Genomic DNA, 24,526 nt, shown 5'->3' with positions numbered 1-24,526 from the left:
CTTGACAGCTATCAAAATGGCCGACAGTTAAAATGTGTTACTAACTTACATTTCTATATCTTCTTATATGTATATGTCTTCATATATGTCGGTTCCACATTCTTATTTTTATTTCTCTTCCACTTCTTCCGGTTTTTTCACAGTTCTTTCAGGAAGAACACGAAACAGACATTATCAGGAATCAGGAACATATTATTGTTCAAACTTTTCGGCGAATAGCCATTATCAATGAAACTTTAGTATTCATAACTTATATATCTTATATTGTTGGGATTTAAAACTAAAGTGATAGCAAAACAGGCGATTCCTGAACAAGTAAAATACATATAGTTTGTGATTGTGCACAAAAGTGAAACGTGACAGTGCCGTATTAAATTAATTAATTTAGCTCTCTTTCAATCTATTTTCAAAATCTGATAAATGGACATTTTCCAAAGAATGTTTAGTTACGGCTGCAGTGTTTTGGTTTTTTGTTTCTTTTACTGTGCTTATACATTAATTCGTCAATATAAATACTCATGCGTCTGTATAATATATGTTGAGTTACAATCTTTACAATTTACTTTATAATAAATCCGATATCAAAAACCTCTCCCAATATATTATAATTTAATTGATTATTGAACGTGTTGAATTAATTAATTCAACACGATGTACGTTCTACATCATGAAGTACACAGACTTGCATTTATATTGTTAGTACATACATTGCGTTGTACACTTTCAATTTTCAAGAAGTATTCTTTCGGGGCTGGTAGTTTTTAGTAGTGCATTATATTCCGAGTTGTCTGGAATTTATATTTCTTACATTTCTTGCCATCACTACTATCGACCATTGGTCTCCAATGGCGCTACAGCTCAAATCGAGCCTTGGCCTCCAAACTATACCTCCAACATTGCCAGTCCCGCGCCGATCTTCTAAAGGTTCTCACGTCTAGCAAATTTTGCGTGTCCGCTGGCACTTCATCCTCCCACCTTTTCCGTGGCTTTCCTTTTGGTCTTGCGTCCTGCATTTTACTATCTAAGGCTCTTTTTGGCAATCTTTCAGTCTCCATTCTCACTACATAACCAGCCCATAGAAGTCCCTGAAGTTTAACGGATTCTGAGATCGGTGCCTCTTCGAACAGTTGCTAAAGTTCCTGGTTATACCTGGATCTCCATACTCCGTTTTCGCTAATAGGTCCAAATATCGTTCTTAGGACTTTTCTTTCAAAGACTTCCAGTTTTCGTTTTGTGTCTTCTATCATCACCTACGTCTCGCATCCATAACATACTATTGGTCTGATAATAGTTTTGTAGACCTTGATTTTCTATCTCCAGTGTGTGTTTTTGGAGCGGAGCACATGGGCGAGTGGGAAAGTTGTTTCCCTTTACTATTCTTCTTTGAATTTCTGGTTCTTCTGTTCCATCCTTGTTTAATGTAACTCCCAGATATGTGAAACTTTCTGCAGTTTCAATATCGACCTCTAATTCAACTGTGCGTCTGTTTCCCCTAACTCTTGCCTCTGTTAGTTTCTTTGTCTTTTGAATATTTATTTCTAATCCCGTTTCTGCCGTCCGTGTTTTTAATTGTGAATATATTTCTGCTGCCTCTTCTGTTCTACGAGACATGATGCTAATTCAATGGCATAGGCGGCAATCTGTATTGTTGATTTATTTGTTAGGAGATTACCTCTTCCTATATTCAGCTGTCTTATCACATATTCAAGAGTCAGGTTGAATTGTCCGTCTCCTTGTTTTAATCCTTTGACTATTGAAAAGTTCTCAGTGAGCTCATATTGTAACTGACAGTTGCTGTTGACGAGTCCATTTAGTATTTACTAGTCGGATGTATTTTTGGGGGATGTTAAAGCTATTCAAGATTTTTGTCTAATAATTGAGTCATAGGCCTGTTTGAAATCTATGAATATGTTGTGGATGACGACGATTCTCACGATCTGTTTAGAATTTGTTTCACTGTGAATAGCTGTTAAGTTGTAGATCATCCTTGTCGGAAACCGGTTTGATATTCCCCTACAATATTCTCAGTTAGTTGTTGGAGTCGTTTATTTAGTATATAAGTAAACACTTGTACGCTGTGTGCAAGAGGGTTATGCCGCGATAATTTTCGCATTTCAGTTTATCCCTTTTTTTATAGATTGGGCATCCCGGTTTTCTAGTCGCTAGGGATCTTTTTCTCATTCCAAATCTTGTTCATAAGCATATGCATTTGTCTTACTAGATGTTCGCCACCTAATTTATATAGTTCAGAGGGGACGTTGTCAATACCTGGAGCCTTGTTATTCTTCTGTGCTCGTATTGCTTGTTTTATCTCTTTCATCTTCGGGGGTTCTATATTTTCTGTGTCTCCTTCATTGTGATGCATGTCAATATGCTTTTCATTTTCTTGCGTCCTTAGGAGAGTTTGAAAATAAGTTTTCCAGACTGATTTTATTTCTTTTGGACCACTGGTTATTTGCCCTTCTTGATTTCTGCATAGATTTGTTCGGGGTTTGTATCCTTCTCTTAAATGGGATAGATATCTATAAGCTTCCCTTACATCGTTACTTTGGAGATTTTCTTCCATTTTCTCCGTATATTACCGTTTTCGTATTTTCTTTTTTCTGTTCGGCATATTTTATAGACCCTCCGTCTTGCATTTTCGTAGCTTGCTCTTCTTTCTCTGGTTCTTTTTTCCATATATTTGTTGTGTTCTTCAATTCTTTTCTGTATGCCCTTTTTGAACCATTCTCTTTTTGTTTGTTTCTATTTTTTGCCTATGATCTTTCTTGCTACGTCAATTACTTTTGTTTTAATTTCTTCCCAATGTTCTTCGGTGCCTAGACTGCCTATATGTGTCAATATTTGTCTTATTTCTGTCTCATAGTTCTGTTCGATATCTTGTTGTCTCAATTTTTGTGTAACTAGTTGTTCTGTTGTTTATTCCTGTCTGTCCCTCCTGTGTCTTTGAATTATGCATCTGTATATTACCAGGAGATGTTCAGATCCGCAGCATGCTCCTCTTCGGCTCTTTACATCTTGTATGCTTGTTGCTGTCCTTTTGTCTATCAAAACATGATCAATTTGGTTGGCGGTTGTTCCATCAGGCATAATCCATGTCGCTATGTGTATGTCGCGATGTGGGAAAAAAGTAGAGCTGAAGATCATGTTTTTTTTCTGGCAAAGTTGATAAATAATTCTCCATTTTCATTGGTGATTTGATGGAGTTAATCTTTACCAATGATTCCTAAGAAAAGTTCTGTGCCTATTTGAGCATTCATATCTCCTATTACCATATTAGTGTCATTTCTCGGTGAGCTGTCGTATACTCCCTCTAGCTGTTCGTTAAAATCTTGTTTTATTTCCATGCTATGTCTTCTGTTGGGCAGTCGTATGTTAATGATTGAGGAGAGGTTAAACATGTTTTGTTTTTTCTTAGTTTACATATTCTCTCATTCACTGCTTTAAAATCTAATATGACATGTTTCGTCTTATTGTCAACTATAAAGACGACTCCAAACTCTTTTTTCCGCTATATAGTATTGTATGTGTTTTTGTGCCTTTTATTCCGTGCTCTAGCCATTTAGTTTCTTGTATTACTGCTAGTTCTATTTTATATTTTCGGAGCTCGTTAAGTAGTGATCCCTGTGCTCCTGATTTATACAATGTCAGGACCTTCCAGGTACCGAGTGCGTAGTCCATATTTCTTTGTACTTTATACGGTAACGGGTTACCGGCCCATTGACCAACCCCTAACCTGGAGGACCAGAATTTTCTGTTAGGGTTTATTTTCTTAGCCGATATGTTCCAGTTTTTAGGCGCCAGAAACTCGCTTTTTACCCCCTCTCGTCTGCTACGTAACGCACAAATTAGTTAATTAATGATTTCGTATACATATACGTAATTTGTGTGATGGTTAAACACACAACCATGTAATTGGAGTTGTATAATAGCTCTTGATTAAAAGATAACGTTACGTGTTGATTCGTAACAACACATGTTTTCAGTTTGGAAAAAATTTAGTTTTTGGTAGTTGAGACACCTGCCAAATGACAAAATAAAACGTTTTCCAATTGTTATAGTTGATAACCGCCGTAGCTGATTTTATATTTGTGTTTCATTGTTTGATTCGTAGATTTTTAAACAAAAAGGAGATAATAACTGCCCTAATTTAGTGACACTATTACTGGACAAATACCAACAATTCGGATGTATTATGTCTCTTAAAATCCACTTTCTCCATTCCCACCTCATTTTCCCCTCCATTTGTGGAACTGTTAGCGTGGATAAAAATTCCATTTCATTCCATTTAATCAGTACATTTCAGCAAGAGGTAATCGAAAAAAAGTACCAAAGTTGGTAGAGCGAAGCTAGACTTGTAGATTTCTGCTGGTTTGTATGTCGAGATGCTCCGACAAAACCGACTTACAAAAGACAAGGTAAATAACGGCGATCAAAGAGGCCAATACATGATTCTCTTCAATCCTAGTAACCTTTAAAACGTTCTCTCGTTAATTTAGAACTCTTTGAACATAGCCCTTAGTAGTTTACCATATAAAAAAAAAATTGTGTTATATCTCTCAATGTTTAAAGATAATTTCCTTATGATATTTATTTTTATCAGCCCCAAAATTAGTAGCTTTTAACCCGTGAAGTGAAAAAAGCACTTAAAAATGTTTTTCTATAGAACAGTGATTGGTAAGAAATATATACTCAAAATTAATTATATAATTTTAAAATATGATAAAAATTGATCTTTCAAATTTCTTCTTCTTTTGGCATCATAACCCTGGATGGGTCTTTGCCTGTCTGGCCATGTCCTTCCATTCAGATCTCTCTTGGGCCCTTCTCCTGCATTGTCTTATATTCATGGTTTTCAGGTCGTCTTCCACGTCATCCAACCATCTCGTCCTGGGCCTTCCTTTTTTCCGCCTTCCTACCGGTTTCCACTGTAAGTTCTTCTTTATCGTTTTCGTGTCTTCTTGTCCCTGAACATGTCCCAGCCAGGACAGTCTTTGACTTTTCACAAATCTTACAATTTCATACCTTTCATTCAGTTCATTAACCTCGTCCTTTCTCCTCATTCTCCATGTGCCGTCTTCCTCTTGCACCGGGCCATATACTTTTCTCAGTATCTTTCTCTCGAATATCCTGAGTTGGGCTTCCTCTTTTTTCGTCATTACCCAGGTTTCACAACCATAGGTTACTACGGGTCTAATCAAAGTTCTGTAGATAGTCATTTTGGTTCTTTTGTCTAATAATTTCGATGTCATCAATATTTTATTAGCATAGGATGTACGATTTCCACTGGAAATACGTGCATTAATTTCGCTACTTACGGAATTCTTCTGATTGATTTCTGTGCCCAGATATGTGAAGGCATCCACACGTTCAATAGTATAGTTGTCTATTGCTATATTATTTTCATTCTCAGCTGTTCTTTTGATGGTCATGTACTTAGTTTTTGTTTCGTTTATTTTAAGCCCACTTTTTTGGGCTTCAGGATCAATTTCCTTGAACGTTTCTGTTAGTCGTGCCTTGCTTCTACTAATAATGGCGACATCGTCTGCATATGCAGTAATTTGTACTATTTTGGTGTTTATATGGCCGGTTACATTGGTTTTTCTGCTCTAACTGCGGCTTTTGAACCCTGCAACGTCATTTTTATGAGGCTGATATATTTTTTTAGTATACCTAGATTTCGGAGGTCTTCCAGCATTTTGTTTCTTTTCACACTATCAAAAGCTTGTTTAAAGTGTAATACATATTATATAGTTCTATGTCGTATTCATATGCTTTCTCTTGTATTGTTCTAAGTATGAATATGTCTTCTGTAGTGGCTCTATTTGGTCTGACTCCGTTTTGATAATCACCAATTATATTTTCGGAGTATTCTGACAATCTAGTGTAGATAATGTCAGAAAGGATTTTGTATGTTACATTTAGCAATGTAATTGGTCTCTAATTCTGGCATTCCCTCTCATCTCCTTTTTTATATATTGGCTGTATAAGACCAACTGCCCATTCCATTGTCATTTGCGCCTTGGTCCATACCAACTTTATGAGGTAATGGATTCTTCCCAGAGTTTGGGTCCTCCATATTTCAACAATTCTGCCGAAACTCCGTCTGTTCCTGGTGCTTTACTGTTTTCTAGTTTCTTTATTATTTGAACTACTTCCATAACTCGGATTTTCAATGTGCTGCTCCGCCGTAAAATATATTGTCTCGTTTTGATCATTTCCATTGTCTGAATTTAGTCCATCTCATTATAATTTTTTGTTTCTCTGTTAGTAGTTCTCCGTCCTTGTCTTTGCATATTGTCAATTTTGGTCTAAATGACGTGTGCATTATTTCATTCTTTTATAGAATTGTCTGCTCTCGTGTCTGTTGTTATGTTCTAGGATTTCTTATACTTCTTTTTTTAAAGCCTCTCTTTTTTTTCTTCTGCATATTCTAGTCGCTTGTATTCTCTTTTTGTTATAAATTTCTCTGCCATTTCTTGTGTTTCTTTGAAGTAGGTTAAGCCTAGCTTGCCTTTTTTCCTCTACTGCAGTTCTGCATTCATCATCATACCATTCCGCATTTCTTCGCCTTTTGGCCTTTCCGACAGTTTCATCTGCAGATTCCTTTCTTATTGTTTTTAATTGTCTCCATACTTCCTCTGTAGTTTCTTTCAAATTTACATTTTATATGTTTCACATTTTCTCTTATTTAAAGTGCTACTTAATTTCAGCTAGCGAGAAAAAGGCTAAATTTGCTACACTCCCAAACACCACAACTTGGCAGCAACAAAGCACACAAAATCAACAAATAAGTGATTCCAATGGAGAGGAGCAATCATCGAACGTTATGGCTGTTCAACTTAATGATATACGATTAAAGCTTGAAGAAAAACGGAGACATATTGAAAGTGAGAAAAGGAGAATGGAAGTAGCTATGAACAAACAACGACAGAAAGTTGGAAAAGCAGCATTTCTTCAAGCTGTTGCTAAGGTATGGTATATTGTATATCTTTATGAACATTAATATAACTTCATTGTAGATTTTGTACATCGATTTTAGTTTTAAATTTTAGTTAATTTTATTAATTTTTTTTTTGTATTTTGGGATTATTCACCGTTAATGAGAGCTAAGAAATTTGTACCGCATATTTCTGTTTAAACAATTATTTAGCATTAGTACACACATAGCACAACAAAAACGCTCAAATTAATTGCACAACTTACGTTACATCTTCTGCACAATTGATATAATTCACTAAGTGCTATGTTCTCTGGTGAGGGTAACTCAATTGTAACTAACTTTCAGGGAAGAGGTAATTTACTTAAATCATGTGATATCGAGTCTAATAACTCGGCTGAGAGCTCAGAACAGAGCCCTTCATCTGAATCCAGTTCTCCTACTCCAAATCCTCCGAGGCCGTTTACCCTACAGGTATTTTATTTTGGTTTTGATTGTTTTAGCTTTATTTTTTGTGTTACGCTTTTTACATGATGGGGTTGGAAGTAATTTTGCGGATCCTCATTGAAAATCTATGCTTGCATACAAATTAAATGTCTTAAGTTAAAAAAAAATGTTAGTAATTAATGTGTGTAATGCTTGCTTCTTCTAACGCTATGTAAAATTGCAAATTAATATGTAAATGACTCAAAAACATATTAAAGTATAAAGGGTTTTGATATATTTTGTGAAATTATTTACTTATCAAATTCATATGACTCAAATATATAATCAGATAAGTGCACACATAAGGCTTCACACTCCCCTTCACGCTCCCTAGTAGTGGTATTTCTTATCACTTGAAAAGTTCCTTTATATGTTTGGTGATTTTTTTAAACAATATCATAAGTGCCTTTTCGCGTTTTCTACAATTTGTCCTTCGTGTGCTTTCATTACAATCGTAAAATCAATCTCACACGCATTATGAGATAATATTTATAGAGAATATACCCATATTTTACAAATTTGTAAAAAACTATAGATATTGGATGATTAATATAAACGCCAACATTTTAAACAAATAACAGTTACAAAAAGTACCGTATTGGACAAAAATACAGTAACACTTTGATCAATTGTAAAAATACGTGAATTTATAATACTACATGCATGCTATGAGTTCAATGCTGAATGTGGCCAAGAAACAAGAACCCTTCATACAGGCTTATACAACAAAGGAAAACACTAGCAACTGTTTTTATACTAAACTTACTATACTTATACTTACTATACTATATAACTGAATTTTATACTAGCTTAGAAGATATAAGAAACTTGTCCACAAGAGAAATAAAAGGAAGTTTCAGACTGAAATGCTTGACGTACTGGCAGTCGTTAAAAAAACCATAACGGGACAAGAATATTTTATAGAAAGATCAATAGCGCAAGAAAATTCAAACCAAGGTTAAATCTGTGCAGAGACAAGGAAGGAAAAATAATAGCTAATAAGGAGAAAATTCTTAAAAGATGAATGGAACATTTTAATGATTTGCTGTGCACTGATAATGATAATGCTGTAGGTATGCAATTAAACCTTATCTAAATGATAAGAAGTCGATCCATCACCTTCAAGGAAATTAACGAGGCAATTCAGAAACTAAAGAACAACAAAGCGCTAGAAAATGACGAAATCCCCGCAAAACTTTAAAAATATGGAGAAAAATAGTTATTATAGCAATACCGTAAGAAAAAAGAGCAAATGTCTGTAGAATATAATATTCTAAAAAAAGCCTATAGAGATAGGCAGCGGAATAAGACAAGGGGATTCATTGAGCCCCATGATCTTCAATTTGATCATGCGTGAAATCATCAAAACCGTTAACAAAGGAAGAGGATACAGAATGGGAAATAGAGGAATCTAAATACTCTGTTACGCAGACCACGCAATATTGATAGCCCAAGATGAAGATAGTCTGCAAAGACTGGTCCACAGATTTAACGTAAGACAAAAGAATTTAATATGACAATTTCATCTCAGAAAATTAAAACAATATTAGTCAACAAAGAACCAACCAGATGTAAAATAGAAATTGATGGCGTCAGTTTTGAATTCGAATTGAATCGAAATTTCGAACTGAAATGGAATGTTCATAGACTCGTATTTTGGATTCTTCGGTTAGTTTGACCTGTTAGATTGTAGACATACTGTTACCTGGAAAGTATATGATACGTTTAAATTTTTTACTTGCTAAGTAAAATCATTTCTTGACAGATAGCTATTACAGGACATGAAGCTTGGACATATAGAACTAAATATTTAGATTAATAAATAAATATAAACAAATAAGAAATTGATGAACGTCAGTGATTTATATCTTAAAAAACGATACAAAATTGAAGGAAAGGATTTATTTTAAGGAAGTTAAAAAACCACTTACGGTACTCCTAATTGAAATTGGTAAATCTTTTCTTTTTTTTTTCTATCCGTATTACTTCTACTAGGATCTGTCAAGAAGTTTCGTCTAACGGATAATCACAAAAGAGCCAGACCTTAGCGGATATGCTTAATTGGCGCAATCACAGGCATCCAGCTAGACCACAGACAATTCAGCAACTCACAGATGTTCTTTTGGAAGAATAAGAAAATATGCTATAGGAGAATTTGTCTTTAGTCTTATGGTGAACTTCAGTTGGACAGTGGTGAATACGTTATTAAGTTACAAATAAATTCTTGTCATAGTTCTGTGGTTCCTCTAGATAGACGTAGTTGTTCGAAATTTGTTCATTTTACTTTAGGTACACACCGGTATTCGTTAACGATTAATTAAGATGTTATAACACTAGCGATATGGTTTTGTTAGCAAAAATATATGCCTATTAAAATCACTTTAATTGATTTGATAATTATACGAATATTCTTTAGAGCAATATAGAGCCATCGAGGAAAAGCACAAATAGAACAGGTCTTGGAGTAAGCCTTCCTTTTTTTGGATCGTTAGTCACTCCCACACAAGGAATTAAAAACATAACCCAACTTGTCGAGAGTTATTTCTCAGGTTAAACCTTTATTTTCTGCGTGTAGCATGTTCTAGGTATTTTCAAAAGTTCTAAAGCATATAAAAGTTATACAAAATGGGTTGTACATAAGAAACTAACTACTTTCAATTCGAGAATTTCAGTGGTGCCATTGGTGCTTGTAGTGAAAAAGTGAACTTTGAGAATTAATTTACTTAACTAATAAACCCTAAATAGAATTTCTGTTAATCTGTTAATTGCACTAGAGAAATCTGTGAATGTTTTGACCGCATATGAACTGCCTAAGGTTTCTGAAATCAATTGCACAAAAGTTCATACACTAGTTTATAATTATCTTAGTATATTCTGGAGGTTTTAATAAGTATTAAGTTTAAATTAATAAAACAATTTATTAGGTTAGGTATTTATTAGTTAGGTTATGTTATGTATATAATATAAATCAGAGATTTTTCATAGAACGTTTTTGATTTTTTAAGCAGCTTTTTCTTCTTCTTCCTCAGCTTTTCCCTTTTAATGTGTCGCTGATCCTTACTCTTCTTCGTTTCTTATTTCCGTTCATCCTGTCTTCTTCACCTAAACCTTTCTCTCTCAAGTCGTCTGCCACACAGTCCTTCCATCTTGTCCTCGGTGTTCCTGTACCTTTATTTCCATCAACTTCTAACAGCTCTATCCTTTGTCCCCCATAGTTTTCATTTTTATGTCTGAAGTGAAAAAACCATTGCAGTCTTTGTTCTTGAATCTTTTTTGAGACTTGTCACCCCGGCACTTCTTCCCCGGTTTCTTCTAGTCTTACCCAACATCCACCATAACATTTTCATTTCAGCTACCTCCATCTTCTTTCCTGAATCTTCTTTACAGACCACACTTCACCGCCGTACACCAACGTAGGTCCCACCACATTTCTATATCTTTCCTTCTAGCTTTTCACAAATTTTTAGCTCACAGAGTACACCGCTCATTCGCTTCCAGTTAAACCAATTAGCCTGTATTAGCCTAGTGTCCCATTTCCGATATGTATGAGCCAAGGTATTTATATACTCTGACACTACCAGTGCCGGTCCCAAGCTCGGATAAATGAGGAGGGTTTGTATCAGGAAGAAGTTTGTACCAGGAATTGTTGTGTCCTTTTTATAAAAAACTTGTCACCCTTTAGTCAAGTCGATTAGTAAGAATATATAACTATTACAAAATATTTAGCTATACATTTAGTAATATTTAAAACTAAATGTTACTATACTAAACATGATACTAAACATATAAATATGACTACATATTTCTGAAGGTCTGTGGATGGGTTCTTCTGAACGTTTCCTTTAAATTTTTCGTTTGTTATATTTTCAATGTTCTATCTGCAGAAATGCAGAGAGTGTGGTGGAAAAATTGGGAAAAGTTTGATTTGGTAAATCTCATTGTGGTGAATACTGAAATGTTCTTAGCTGTGCTTTCCATCTTTATTTTTTATTTTGATAATATCTGTGTATAAAATAAATATTATTTTGTTATAAGAGTTAAGCCATGGGACTTTCACTCTTCCTAAGAGAGAAAAAATGACTCATCTAGGGCATCAAAAGCATTGAGCTCTGTGGGGACTTTAAATTACTAAATAAAGTAAATGCCATGACTGTTGTGAAATCTGTAGAAATCTGATGTATTTTTTTAAAAACATTTAAATTATATACAATTCCAGCTTACAGGCAACCATCTGCTTCTTTGGATATTTTTCTGGAAGTAATGGAGCGAGCCTTAACTATTGTTCATATGTGTTGGATTATGTAGCTTGTTTTCTTCTTTTGGACTAGCCCAGTTTGTTTTTGAATCCGCAAGGGGGAAGAGTTTTCTGGACAATATATTTCTGAGTTTGGATCATCATTACTGCAGTGCGAATGTTTTTGGGACTGCACTCTCTGATAACTGTGGCCACCTTATTGATTTCCTTATGCCTACTAGTGGCAATGATCCAGCACTTGTTAGATCTGTTTTAGACCAATTACACAAAAGGCTAAATGCTCTTTTTTCTCATATGTCAAAGGTTTATATCGGGAGTTTCTAATGTGATTTCATAATGTGATAAGTGAGGTTTTATTACACTCTTTTCCTGAAACGTCCTATCAAAAACATGAGATCAAAGTCGACTAATAAATTGGTTCAATTTGAATAAATTTGAAGTCCATGAGAAAAACTCTGTACTCCATAAAGGAGCAAAAATAATAAAATCTGATAAAACAAAGGCCAATGATAATCTTATTCCAACAGCATCTAATCCAATTAAGTGTGTGTGGGATATGATTAATGAGCACCGAAACAAGTTTTAAAGCAAGTTGGAAGCAAAGATTTCACCTAAAGAATTTAATGATTTCTTCACTAATGTTGCTTGTAACTTGCAGTCCCAGATTCAACCCTCCTTCTTCAATATCTTAGATTTCAAATAATTGAAATCAGAGATATTTTAACTAATATGGTGAACAAAAAAAGTAGGGACTAGTTCGGAGTCTCTGTTAATATAATAAAAGGAGTGAAACATCTCACTGCTAGTCCTCTAACAACACTTATAAATCACTGTTCTAAAGAAAGCATCTTTCCTGATCTCCTGAAAAAAGCAATGGTGGTACCAGTATATAAGAAGGGAGACAATGATGATCCATCCAATTATAGGCCAATGTCACTCCTTCATCCTATTTTGAATCCAAATATTTGTTTACAAATAGTCAGTTAGGTTTTAGAAGGAGTCTAAATACAACAAAGGCCATCATGGACCTAGTGATGAAGATTCAAAAGGCTTTTGAGCAAAGCTGATATTTGTCTGACTGAGCTGAGCAAAGCATTTGATTGTGTTTCACATGAACTGCTTCTCAGACAATTTGAGAGATATGGGTTTGGTTTGAGGGTAGTAGCATTGCAATGATCTCAAGCTATCTCAATAGAAAGCAGAGTGTGCAGGTGGGTGGAATGAGGTCGGGCAGAGAGAGCTATAAATATTGGATTACCTCAAGGGTCAATATTGGGACCACTTTTATTTCTAATCTATATTAATGATCTTCCATAGACATCCTCACCAGTTCATTTACTCTTTTTGCTGATGACACTACTATTAGATGCAAAGATCGTGATCTTAGTGCAGCCATAGCAGCATCACAACGATCACAAGTTAGTGCAGAACAATGGTTTTCAGCAAATAAATTGCTTCTAAATCTCAATAAAATCCAAACTACTATTTTTTCAACAAGGCAGCTTCCTTCCGGGGATGCAGACAAACAAATAAAATTTTTGGGGAATTACTTGGATACAGGACTGTGTTGGAAAGCTTACACAAGGTCACTTGTTGCTAAATTAGGATCTGGAACTTTTCTGATGGAGACTTTCTGAATGTGTATCTCAATTCACTCTAAAATAGGCCTTTTTTTGTACTGTGTCATTCACACATCAGCTATGCAATTTTGGCATGGGGTCACAGTGCTGGAGCCAAAGATGTGTTTCGCATTTAGAGAAGAGTGGTAAAGATAATCGCTGGCTTGTCATATCAGAAAGAATGTTGGCAAGCATTTGTTGTACTGTACGTACTAACTGTACCTTTACTATTTATTCTGGAAAGTATTGTTCATGTAAAAAAAATATAGATCGTCATCAAAGACATGAGGATGTACACATAATAAGCATGCCTTAATGCTGTCCTTCACCAGGCTCCAAAATTTAACAATACAATTTAAAAAAAAAACAATCAAGAATTTTCTCCTCAGTCAGGTATTTTATAGTCGTGATGAATTTTTAAATTTTAACTTTAATGTTTGGAACTGGGTGGTGGATTGTTGAATCCACATATTCTTTTTATACCTGGGAATCCAGAGTGTAATGTTTGTCTTAACTAATGTATGCATTATTTTATATTATGCCTTATGTTTATAATATGTTACACTTTTACTCATATTTGTGAACCAATATTTTATACTATTGTTTGGAGTATGTAAGGACTTTATTGTTTATTAACATAAATAAATAACTTAAACTTGTTACCGAGTCCTAGGTGACCTAATTTGCTAAGTATTTCAAACAAGAACGCATCTGGACGCCACAACCATTATTACTTTTTACATGATCTTAATAAAGATTACCAACACCAATCTATTTGATATACTCGGGGAGGGTCTTCGGATATCATTAGTTCAACAAAACTGAATAAGAAACTTGTAACTAAACAAAAAACAAATAATTTGTTAAGCATATCAAACTTGGCGTCAACCTTTAAATAATACTACAATAATTGTTGAAAGTGCTGTCCGCTTTAGTTGAAATACAAGTTAACTGTTTTCTGCAATTCAGTAAAAACATTGTGCAACATTTGTGATCAGTTGTCATAAATGAAATTTTTAATTGGAAACTTAGTTCTAAATCAGATATCTGAGTTTCTGATTATTATCCTGTCATCAAAAAAAGATATTCAATTATTTCTTTAGTTGTATGTGATTTTGCACAATATTGTTGAAAATTCGCATTACGTAATTTAATTCCTCATTATCCAGTTAATTTATAAATGGACAATGCATAAGTGCACCTTAAAAAAATTAGGCTTTTTCTACTTTCTTCGACATATTCCAACCTATCCAACCAAAACTTTGTGTGGATGTAACGGTTCTTTCGGATGTTTTTTCGACTTTATTTTATGGAATGGAATCTTGGACCTTGAATGCGACATCAATGAAAAAACTGGAATCATTCGAGCTGTGGGTGTATAGAAGAATTCTGAAAATATCGTGGACAGAACACGTCACAAACAAAGAGGTTCTGAGAAGGATGAATAAAGAAATAGAAATTTTAAATATAATTAAAACAAGAAAATTGGAATATCTCGGACATATTACACGTGGAGAGAAATACACCTTGGTCCAACTGATTATGCAGGGAAAGATCCAAGGAAAGGGAAGCATAGGGAGGCGTCGAATGTCATGACTGCGCAACCTGAGAGAGTGGTACGGATATACATTAAATGAACTTTTTAGAGCAGCCGTCTCAAAAGTCCGAATAGCTATGATGATTGCCGACCTCCGCCGCGGAGATGGCACTTGAAGAAGAAGAACGGTTCTTTAAGAAAAAATGAGGGTTTTCATATGATCACCACTTCATATTCTTTGAACTAAGATACCCAGAAAAATAAAAACAAGATTCATCTGAAAAAGATTGTATTAAAGATATCATTGTTGGCATTATTATTGAACCATTGGCATAACTGTACCCTTTGATAATATACTTTAAGTAGGTCCTAGAAATATTGCATTTTGTAAACTTAATATTTTATGTCATAATACTGAAATAAATATTTTTTATATTTTCGATTCTACTCTATTACATGTTAAAAAGTTTAAATATTATCAGCTGGACGTTTAGACAGACGACTACTTTCAGCTTTTCTACCTAGACTGTCGGTTAGTCTGAATAATTGCTCAACATTTGTAAAAACATTGTAAACAGTATTGTAACTGTAGGCTAATTCAGGATATTCCCCACAAAAATTATGCACTGCGAAATCGAATATTGCCACATCCCATTCTTTTTTACGCCCGTGTGGAAGTAACACTCGATAAGTTTTGTTTTTTGTTTTGTGTTGAACACCATTGTAATTTAATCTTAAAAAACCTTGAAAAATATTATATTTAAAAAAAATTATATAAATATAGTATTGTAAACAAAATATGTTGAAAATGTCAGTTTATATGTCACGTCATTCAGAGCGGTGACTAAACTACCAACAAGCCTTATAAATATGATACGATTTTTTTTTTCGATTGCTCTATGCAATTTGTAGTAGATCCAGAAAGCTTATGGTGGGGAGCTAGTAATTATAAATAAATTAGTTCTAAACAAATGCGGTTTAAAAACATCGATTCGAATAAACTACTATAATTCAGATTAACTCTGTACAACATATATTTAAATGCATATTATAATTTATTTTTTAAGTTACTTTTGTCCGAATAGTTTTTCTTTGTGTTTTAAAATTGGTTTTCAACTTATATAAATATAATTTTTATTTTTGGTTCTATTTTACTGCTTATTTGGTTATATAATTGTAGAGAAATATGTGCTACTTTATCATTTTATATGTACCAACTTTATCATTAAGCGTACCAAAAACTTACAAAACAGCATTACTGTTTCTTATAATGTTATCAAAAAATTAGTATCTTTCATTTACAATACGATACCTGAAACTTGCTTGAATCGTCTAAATAATACGTATGTTTCAACAGGGCTGTATTCTATTAATTGTGTTTAATCATCCCACAGTTCTGTAACTTCTTTTGACCTCTTATTGCATTGTAATCACCATAGCTTTTAATCTTTTTCTTAGCTGCTGGTTACTAACTTTGTCTTTGATAGCTATTCCTATTAGTTATTTTCATTGTGATCACTATTGTGTGCATGTCACTATTGGTTATTTTTAGTTGTTTTTCAAAGAAACCTTGTAAGAATGACTTATTAATAAGTATCTCTTATAATATGAAGGATGATGCCAACTCAATCGTGTGACAAAATTATGTCAATCTAACCCAACCATATTGTGAGGAGTATGATTAGTTAGTCAATATCACGAAAAACGGATATCCCTATAATTTAGAATAAAAATAACAGAATATCCTGATGTTAGTTATTTAAGTCAAAATCCAGATTTTTCCTATGATTCCAAATAATATAGGATGAGTTTGGGAAAGAGATGGTGACTGATATATCTTGTACACTTTAGCCCTAGAGTAAGCTTTCAAGGGGTTCTTGTTATGGTGCATTTTTTGTGACGTGCGATCGTTTGAAATGTAAAACATTAAATTCTGCGTTTTCTATTCATATTTCAAAAGCCTCATATTTGTTGTCACAACTTAAACTTGAAATTCCATGTCATACTGATTGACTTAAAGATTGATCTGTAAAAATGAAAATTTTACTACGAATGGTCACTGAAAGTGATCAATTTTATCGATCTCACGAGAATCTAAAAAATGGCAAAAGTCACCCACGTTTATTTATTTAACACCTTTATAACAACTGAGTTTATTCTCTTGAAAAAGTGCTTTTCAGTTTTATTTTATTTAATAGAAGTGTTCTAGAGGGCTCCTTTTTAGGGAGTTATATCGGCTAGTATTATGTATTAATTAGATAAAAAGGTAATTACTACTGATTTTTTGTGTCTTGCCAATATATTTCTTCTGAAATAAACCTTTTCCGAAAACATTTTCCCATAAAACATACTTTAAAACATTCATACAAACCGTATAAAGTAGCCAATGTTATCAAAAATTATAGGGGTACCTGTTTTCGTACTATAACACGACTACCACTGAACTGTTCCGCGCTGCAATAAGCAAAGTGAAGATAGCCGTGATGATCGCCAACGTCCGGAACGGATAGGCACTTTAAGAAGAAGACCTGTTTTCGTGACAGGTCTATATGCAAAGCTGGGATAAAGTATGGAACCAACTAAATATCTTCAAAACAAAAAAGACGCCATATTTTATGAAACTTTACACGCAGGTACCATGACACATAAGGCATCTGACGTCATATGACAAATTATTTCTTTTACCAAACATGGTATAACTGAATTAAAAATAACAAGTTTTTTGTCTGCAAACAGTGTGTCCCATTTAAGTTTTATTTCAGTGTAAAGAGTAAAAATGTTGTTGATTTGCATAGGTAAACTATTGATGCATTGTCGGAATAAAGGTATTCCTGATATCGTCTTGTAGATTTTAACAAGCTCGTATTTTGCAGTTTGCTTAAATTTCCATCGATGAGAATTGTGTTGACTTCATGTTTCTTCATATAGAGCTACAAGTGTATTTCACGTTCAGAATTTAACAAACAATATATATATATATATATATATATATATATATATATATATATATATATATATATATATATATATATATATATATATATATATATATATATATATATATATATATATATATATATATATATATATATATATATATATATATAATTTAAAGCTATTTTTCTGTTTTTTAATGTATTTAACCCTTTAAGGAAATTAATGAAGATACCAGCAAAGTCGAGAGACAGTGGCCAGAAGAAGTACAAACCTTAGCAGAAACCAGAACTCCCGATTTGGAGAACGTTGACTTGGACCATTATCAACAGTCCATTGCTCAGTAAGCATTCATTTATTTATATTGCTTATAAAATTAATGTTATGTTGACAGTATTGTTTTTTATTCGTCGTGATGATTATTTAAATACTTACCTTTTTATTACTTTTTCGAGTCCGGACACCTATAAACTTATAATATAGGTTCTCGGCCCAATAACGAGCTACAATATATTGCAGCTTAGCTGACTAACAATAGATCGTCGAGGGTCACAGGGACATGACAGTAGGTATTCTATATTTTGTTCTTTTCGACACTCGCTAGGTCGCCATTTGTGAATTCCACTTCATTTTATTCGTCTTTAATGGGGTTACGCCAGTTCGTATATAGTTTAAAGTCCGCCAGGTATTCCAGTCGAGAATACTACCTGAATATCTCTCTTCTTGAGGTGGACGGTACTTTTGTGGCGGGTGGACTGGCATACAAACTTTTTTGAATTTAACCTTGAGCAGTTGGGTTTCGAGTTCGTGTATTCTATGTTCTTTGGCTTGTAAGAAACATACCGCGATATTTTATTGGTTAACATTTAGAATATGTTAATCTCTAGCCAATCGAATCGTACGAGTATTTGAATTAGGAACTGTCGAGAGAAATATATCAATGCTCTTTACACGCGTAATGTAAACGGTTTCTGTAAAATCCAGGAGGACAATATTTATCATGTGATAGTAATATCCTGAAAAAATGTATTGCATGTTGAAAAGCTTTTTCGTAATGTCTGCCGATTGCTGTGAAGATCTACCCATTGGCATTGACTCTGAGGCCTTCCTTGGACCACCAACCTCTCTATTTTGTGATCACTTCGATGGATTGTGATCACTTTGATGTCCATGTCCCGCATGCACAGTAAAATATGGAAAAGGCCAAAATTAAAACGAGTCTCTTTTTGTTTATCATAGAAATGTGACGATCACGTCATACCTCGTTTAGTTCATATATCTTGCTAGTTGTATTCGTCTTCGAATTTCAGGTTCTCAACTGCCTGTGTTTTTAACTAGACCTCCAAGATATATCATAGAGGAGACTAACTCGCAATAAATAATTCGGGTTTCAGGAAATTGTTGTTGGCGATCAATAACCATGATTTTGGTTTTGTTGTAGTTAAATATGAGTCCAAACTTAGCACTTTCTACCTCGAGTTTTTTTAACGAGTTAGTTATTTCTTCTGGAATAGAGGCTAGAAGTATAGTATCGTCTGCGAAACGCAAGTTAGATATCTTGACACCGCCTAGGTTTACTCCTCCCTCCCAACCATCCAAAGCTCTGCCCATTATGAACTCTGAATGGATGTTAAATAATAAGGGAGATAAAATTCATCCTTGGCTTACTCCCTTCGCCAAAGTGCATTCGTCAGATAGGCATCCATTCGAATATATGCCAGGTTATCTTGATATAGTTTGCTAATAAGGTGACTCAAGTGTGTGTTCAGGTGCACCCATTGTCGTCAGTATGTTCTGATAATCTCTGGCTTTTTCTATGAGATGTTTCTTACATTAAGGATTTGTTCTCTAGTACCTCTGCCTTCACAAATCCAGCCTGTTCTGGTGCTATTTGCCAACTATTAGTTCTATGTTGCAGGATGTCGAAAATTACCTTAATGGCGTGTGATAGAGCTAGTAGTCTATAGTTGTTACAATTATTTTTGTTGGACCTTTCTTATGTAGAGGTATGAATATGGTCTTTCTCCAATCCCCAGGCCAGACGCGTATGTGCCAGATTTCATTACAGAATCAATGCAATATTCTCACTCCACATATTTAACTTACGTCGTTTCAGAGCAAATTCAACCTCGGAAAAAATGGGGGAAAGGTTCAGACTCAAAGGCTGTGTTGTCGGTGTCTGCGAGGGGAGTGTGATATGTTGAAGGAGAGTGGAAAGTGGAAGTCTGACATTCAGGTATATAAGGGGTGTCCGCGGGCATCTGATCGGTATCGGCCTATTAAAGACTTACAATACTCTCTCCAAACATCTGTAACCTTGTCCTACTCCGGAATATGTATATTATGATATATACTTCAAAAATATTATCTAAAACGCTTGTTTAGCAAAAAAAATATTACAACTAACAATACGATACGGCAATAAATAAATTGAATAAAACAGTTCAGATTTCTAAATAACTTTCAGTCACGGTGTTCATATTCTGAATCATCACTATCATCAGTATCCTCGATATTTATTGCAATTTTTTTGATTTTATGATAAAATGACATATTTTTTTTTACATGCTCTATAGTATTTTTCCAACAGCAATGGTTATATGGTTAAATGAATTTTTTATTATATTAATTACAGATCTCTTAGTGTATTAATTACAGACGAAGTGGACTTCGGAGAAAATTTATTATCACGAGGAATATTTTTGTGACCATAATAGTTATATAGGGTTAACTTAAAAAGTTCTAGCAACTGTTTTTTCGTGTAAATTTCTTCAAAAAATATATCACCGTATACCTTTTTTTTTTCGTACCAACCTTTAATGATAATTTTATAAAAAGCATTTTAACAAGAGTATTTTCTATATCCTGATGGAAGTTCACACATTGTTGCCAATTTTTGGTGATACGCCTGTTGTCGTCAGACCAACGTGTAGCTCGTCTTCCTCTACTACGTTTGTCTGCTCTTGGCCTCCAATTTGTAATTTTGCTCGTCCATCGTGAGTCGTGCATTCTCGCTACATGACCTACCCAGTTCGATTTCAGTTCCGCTATGCGTTCCACAACATCAGCAATACTCGTTTCTTATTCGGTCCCGTACCGTCACTCCCAGTATAGACCGTTCTATTCGTCTCTGTGCCACTCTCAATTTCGAAGCCGTAGTCTTGGTTAGAGTCGTAGTTTCCGCCCCATAGGTCATGACCGGTAATACGCATTGGTCAAATGCTTTTCTTTTAACGCTAATTGGTATGTTGCATATGAATTTCGCATGTTTGGTTATCCCTGCTGATTCTTATTTCATGACCCAAATAAAGTCAAATTGGCAACAAAGAGAACAAAATCGTAAAGACTGGAGGAGTTTAAGGGAGGCCTATGTCCAGCAGTGGACGTGATAAATGAACGCTGGATGATGATGATGATCAGTCCATACTATCTCGTTAACTCGTATATCCATTGCAGACAGCAAGAGAGCTCCTTCTAGCCAGTCTGATTCTTCACCATGATGTAAAATGTTCAAGTGTTGAATAAGGTCTTATCTAGTCTAGAAAATAGATGTTTCTGTCATTTCGTCGACAATCGGTGATAGAATCAAGATAATTAATTCTCCATTTCACTAAACGGTTGGATTCCATGATTGTTTGCCTCTTGTCAATTGTTTTAAACTTAAATCAATTAGATTTTAAAAATCTCTATACAGTAGTTTTATGACACACCTAATATTATTTTTTGTTTTAAGCATAAAAATAATTTATTTAAGGTTTGACAATTAGTTAGAGCGAGTATATTATAAATCGTTTCTCTAATTGGTTCTAAAAGAAACGGTGAAATGGAACAAGATGATGTTGCATCTTTGTAGGTTCTACTGATTCCTTAATAATTTTGCATACAGTTAGCTGTGGTTACTTTTTCAAAAAAACAGTTTCTGTTATAGTTTCGAAAGAAGGTAGTCCTTTTTAGCCCTGTTAATAAACTCAGTGTCAACATCAAAAATGTTTTTATATTAATATTTTTTGAAAATAATTATAAGTACTTACCAGAATACCAAAAAAAAACCAGGAGCCAAAAAATGCGAAGATTACCGTACTATAAGCCTCATGAATCATCTCCTAAAATTGTTCTTAAAGATAATTCATAAGAGAATCTACAAGCTGTGTGAAAGTCACAAATGTTGTTGGTACTAGAGAGGCTTTGTTCTCAATACAAGTCTTATTCCAGAGATGCAGAGACGTCAACTGCGACGTATACGCATGTCTGGTTGATTACGAGAAAGCGTTTGATCGAGTACAGCACGCCAAGATGATGCAAATACTAAAAGAAACAGGAATTAACAACCAAGATCTGAAAATAATTAGAAGTCTCTACTGGAATCAGACAGCAAATCTCAGAGTTGAAGGTGAACACACTGACTATGTGAAAATCATGCGTGGAGTGAGGCAAGGCTGTATTTTGTCTCCTCTAATCTTAAATCTGTACTCTGAAAGAATATTTATCGAAGCTTTGCACGAAACTGAAAAAGGTATTCTACTAAATGGTTACCGGCTAAACAACGTCAGATTTGCAGATGACAGCATAGTATTTGCGGACAACTTAGAAGACCTGCAAGTTCTTATAAACAAAATCACGTATTACAGTCAACAATATGGACTCAATATAAACGTTAAGAAAACAAAGCTTATGATAATTAGCAAGAAAAGAATAACAGAAGGTCAACTCTACGTCAACCAATCCCCTGTAGAAAGAGTGACGCACTACAACTACCGCGGCACCATAATAAATGAAGAATGGATCAACAACCAGGAGATTAGAGCACGCATCGGAAAAGCTATATCCACCTTCAATCAGATGGGGGCCTTCTTCAAGAGTCACAACTTCTCTATTGATACAAAAGTAAGAATGCTGCGATGCTACGTCTTCTCTGTCCTTTTAATGGTATTGAATCGTGGACCTTGAACGAAGATATGTGCAGAAAACGGGGAGCATTTGAGATGTGGCTATATCGGAGAATGCTTAAGATACCGTGGACTGACCGAGTCTCAAATGAGGAGGGCCTCAGAAGAATGAATAAGAACCGAGAGGTACTGACCACCATCAAATCCCGAAAGTTACAGTTCTTCGGACATATTATGGGAAATGAATCCAGATATGCTCTCCTTCAAGCCATCCTGCAAGGAAAAATATTTGGAAAACGAGGTCCAGGAAGAAGAAGAACATCTTGGTTAAAGAATCTCGGAATCTGGTTCAATACAACATCTGTGCAGCTTTTCCGCGCTGCTGCAGATAAGATAAAGGTTGCCATGATGATCGCCAACATTCGTAACGGATAGGCACATCAAGAAGAAGATTAGAATAAACGTTTGGAACTATTTCCTTTACATCACTAGAAAGATGACTACGTGTATCTATGTCAACTTTGTCGCATTTTTTTTTAAAGTAACCCCTACTTGACGTAAACCTGTGATGTATACGATTGATGATTTGTTTAAATAATTAGTTCTATTACGTTTATATTTATACATCAACAAATTTATTGACTGTTTATTTATGTCATATTTTACTTTGTTACATCTGTTTGTGACTGTTTCTATACATTTTATGTGATAAGAAAAAAATTACGTTTATTAATTATTACATTTATTATTAAGTATTAATGGTGTTCTCTATACTCTTTTTAGAATGAATTCTAGTCTACACGATATACAGTCAGATATGCAAAGATTAGCTTCACAACAAAACCAGTTACAACAACAAAACATAATTGCTCAACAGCAGAAGCAGATTCAGGCTCTCCAACAACAACACCAGTACCAGAGTGTGCAATCTCAACAACATACACCTCAACATAGTTCGCACCAACCATACCATTCTCAAATGTATGAAGCTCCACAAGGTAAGACACATAATTACATATAAAAAATATTGTTTACATTGTCAGAAAGTTTAGAAATAAGATTTATATTCTGAAGGATTTATTTCGAGATTTATATATATCGGATAAACTTTATATTCAACTAAAAATATATTATTTAATTAAACCTGTAACCAATGTGTGTATATCATATTTTATCATTAAATAACCGTTTTTATCTGTTTTATCTAATATTAAATTATAACACAATAATTCTTTTTGTCATTTTTACTGTGTCGAATGGGCTCCCCCGATAACACTTTCCACATGGTTTCTGTCTTCAGGCATACGGCATACATATATATTACTCCTCGTCACAAACATGTCTCGTCTACAGCCCTCTTTTCCCTTTTTCTCCTAATCCCTACAGTAACTTGACACTTAGCGATTCATTACATTGGATGATTATCATTATTTATCATAAGTCGTGAAGTACACAGCTTATGAAAAGAAATTTATGGACGATCTACACTTTATTTGATATTGGGAGAGAGATAAACTCCAATTATGTATGAAAAACGATTTCAAAGTGTACAAAATATTTTAATAAGTTTCTATAAACATTTACATTGCAATTCAACCCAAGCTTTCTATATTAGCCATCCTGGCAATATAGAAAGCAAGTCTGACAGTGGTGCTTCTCATAAAGTTGATAAAGCTCGTTGTTGTATCGACTTTTGAAGATTCAGTTTTCCCTCACAGGTCTAATATTCTCATCAGTACTTTCCTTTCGAATATATCGAGTTTGATTTGGATGTTTCTTTCAGGATCCATGCTTCACTGACATAGCATGCTATTGGTCGAATATCAATAGCAATAGACGTGGGCTTCTCAATTTATTGTTATCGACAAA

General features: G+C 34.2%; 1 protein-coding gene across 6 annotated transcripts in view; it reads left to right on the top strand.

Annotated features, from left to right (window-relative positions):
- Positions 1-24,526, top strand: part of Patronin (calmodulin-regulated spectrin-associated protein patronin) — a 210,824-nt gene that overhangs the window by 97,489 nt on the left and 88,809 nt on the right. For 5 of the 6 annotated variants that reach the window (XM_072532006.1, XM_072532008.1, XM_072532003.1 and 2 more), the window contains 4 exons: positions 6,714-6,973; positions 7,289-7,414; positions 17,990-18,114; positions 23,441-23,655. In XM_072532006.1, the coding sequence (XP_072388107.1) occupies positions 6,714-6,973; positions 7,289-7,414; positions 17,990-18,114; positions 23,441-23,655 (726 nt within the window). The remainder of the gene's footprint in view (positions 1-6,713; positions 6,974-7,288; positions 7,415-17,989; positions 18,115-23,440; positions 23,656-24,526) is intronic. The other variant, XM_072532007.1, reaches the window with a different exon arrangement.

This window comes from Diabrotica undecimpunctata, chromosome 5, assembly GCF_040954645.1.
Source record: "Diabrotica undecimpunctata isolate CICGRU chromosome 5, icDiaUnde3, whole genome shotgun sequence".
Lineage (NCBI taxonomy): Eukaryota > Metazoa > Arthropoda > Insecta > Coleoptera > Chrysomelidae > Diabrotica > Diabrotica undecimpunctata.
Note: the sequence above shows the minus strand (reverse complement) of the source record. Positions and strands in the feature narration are given on the sequence as shown.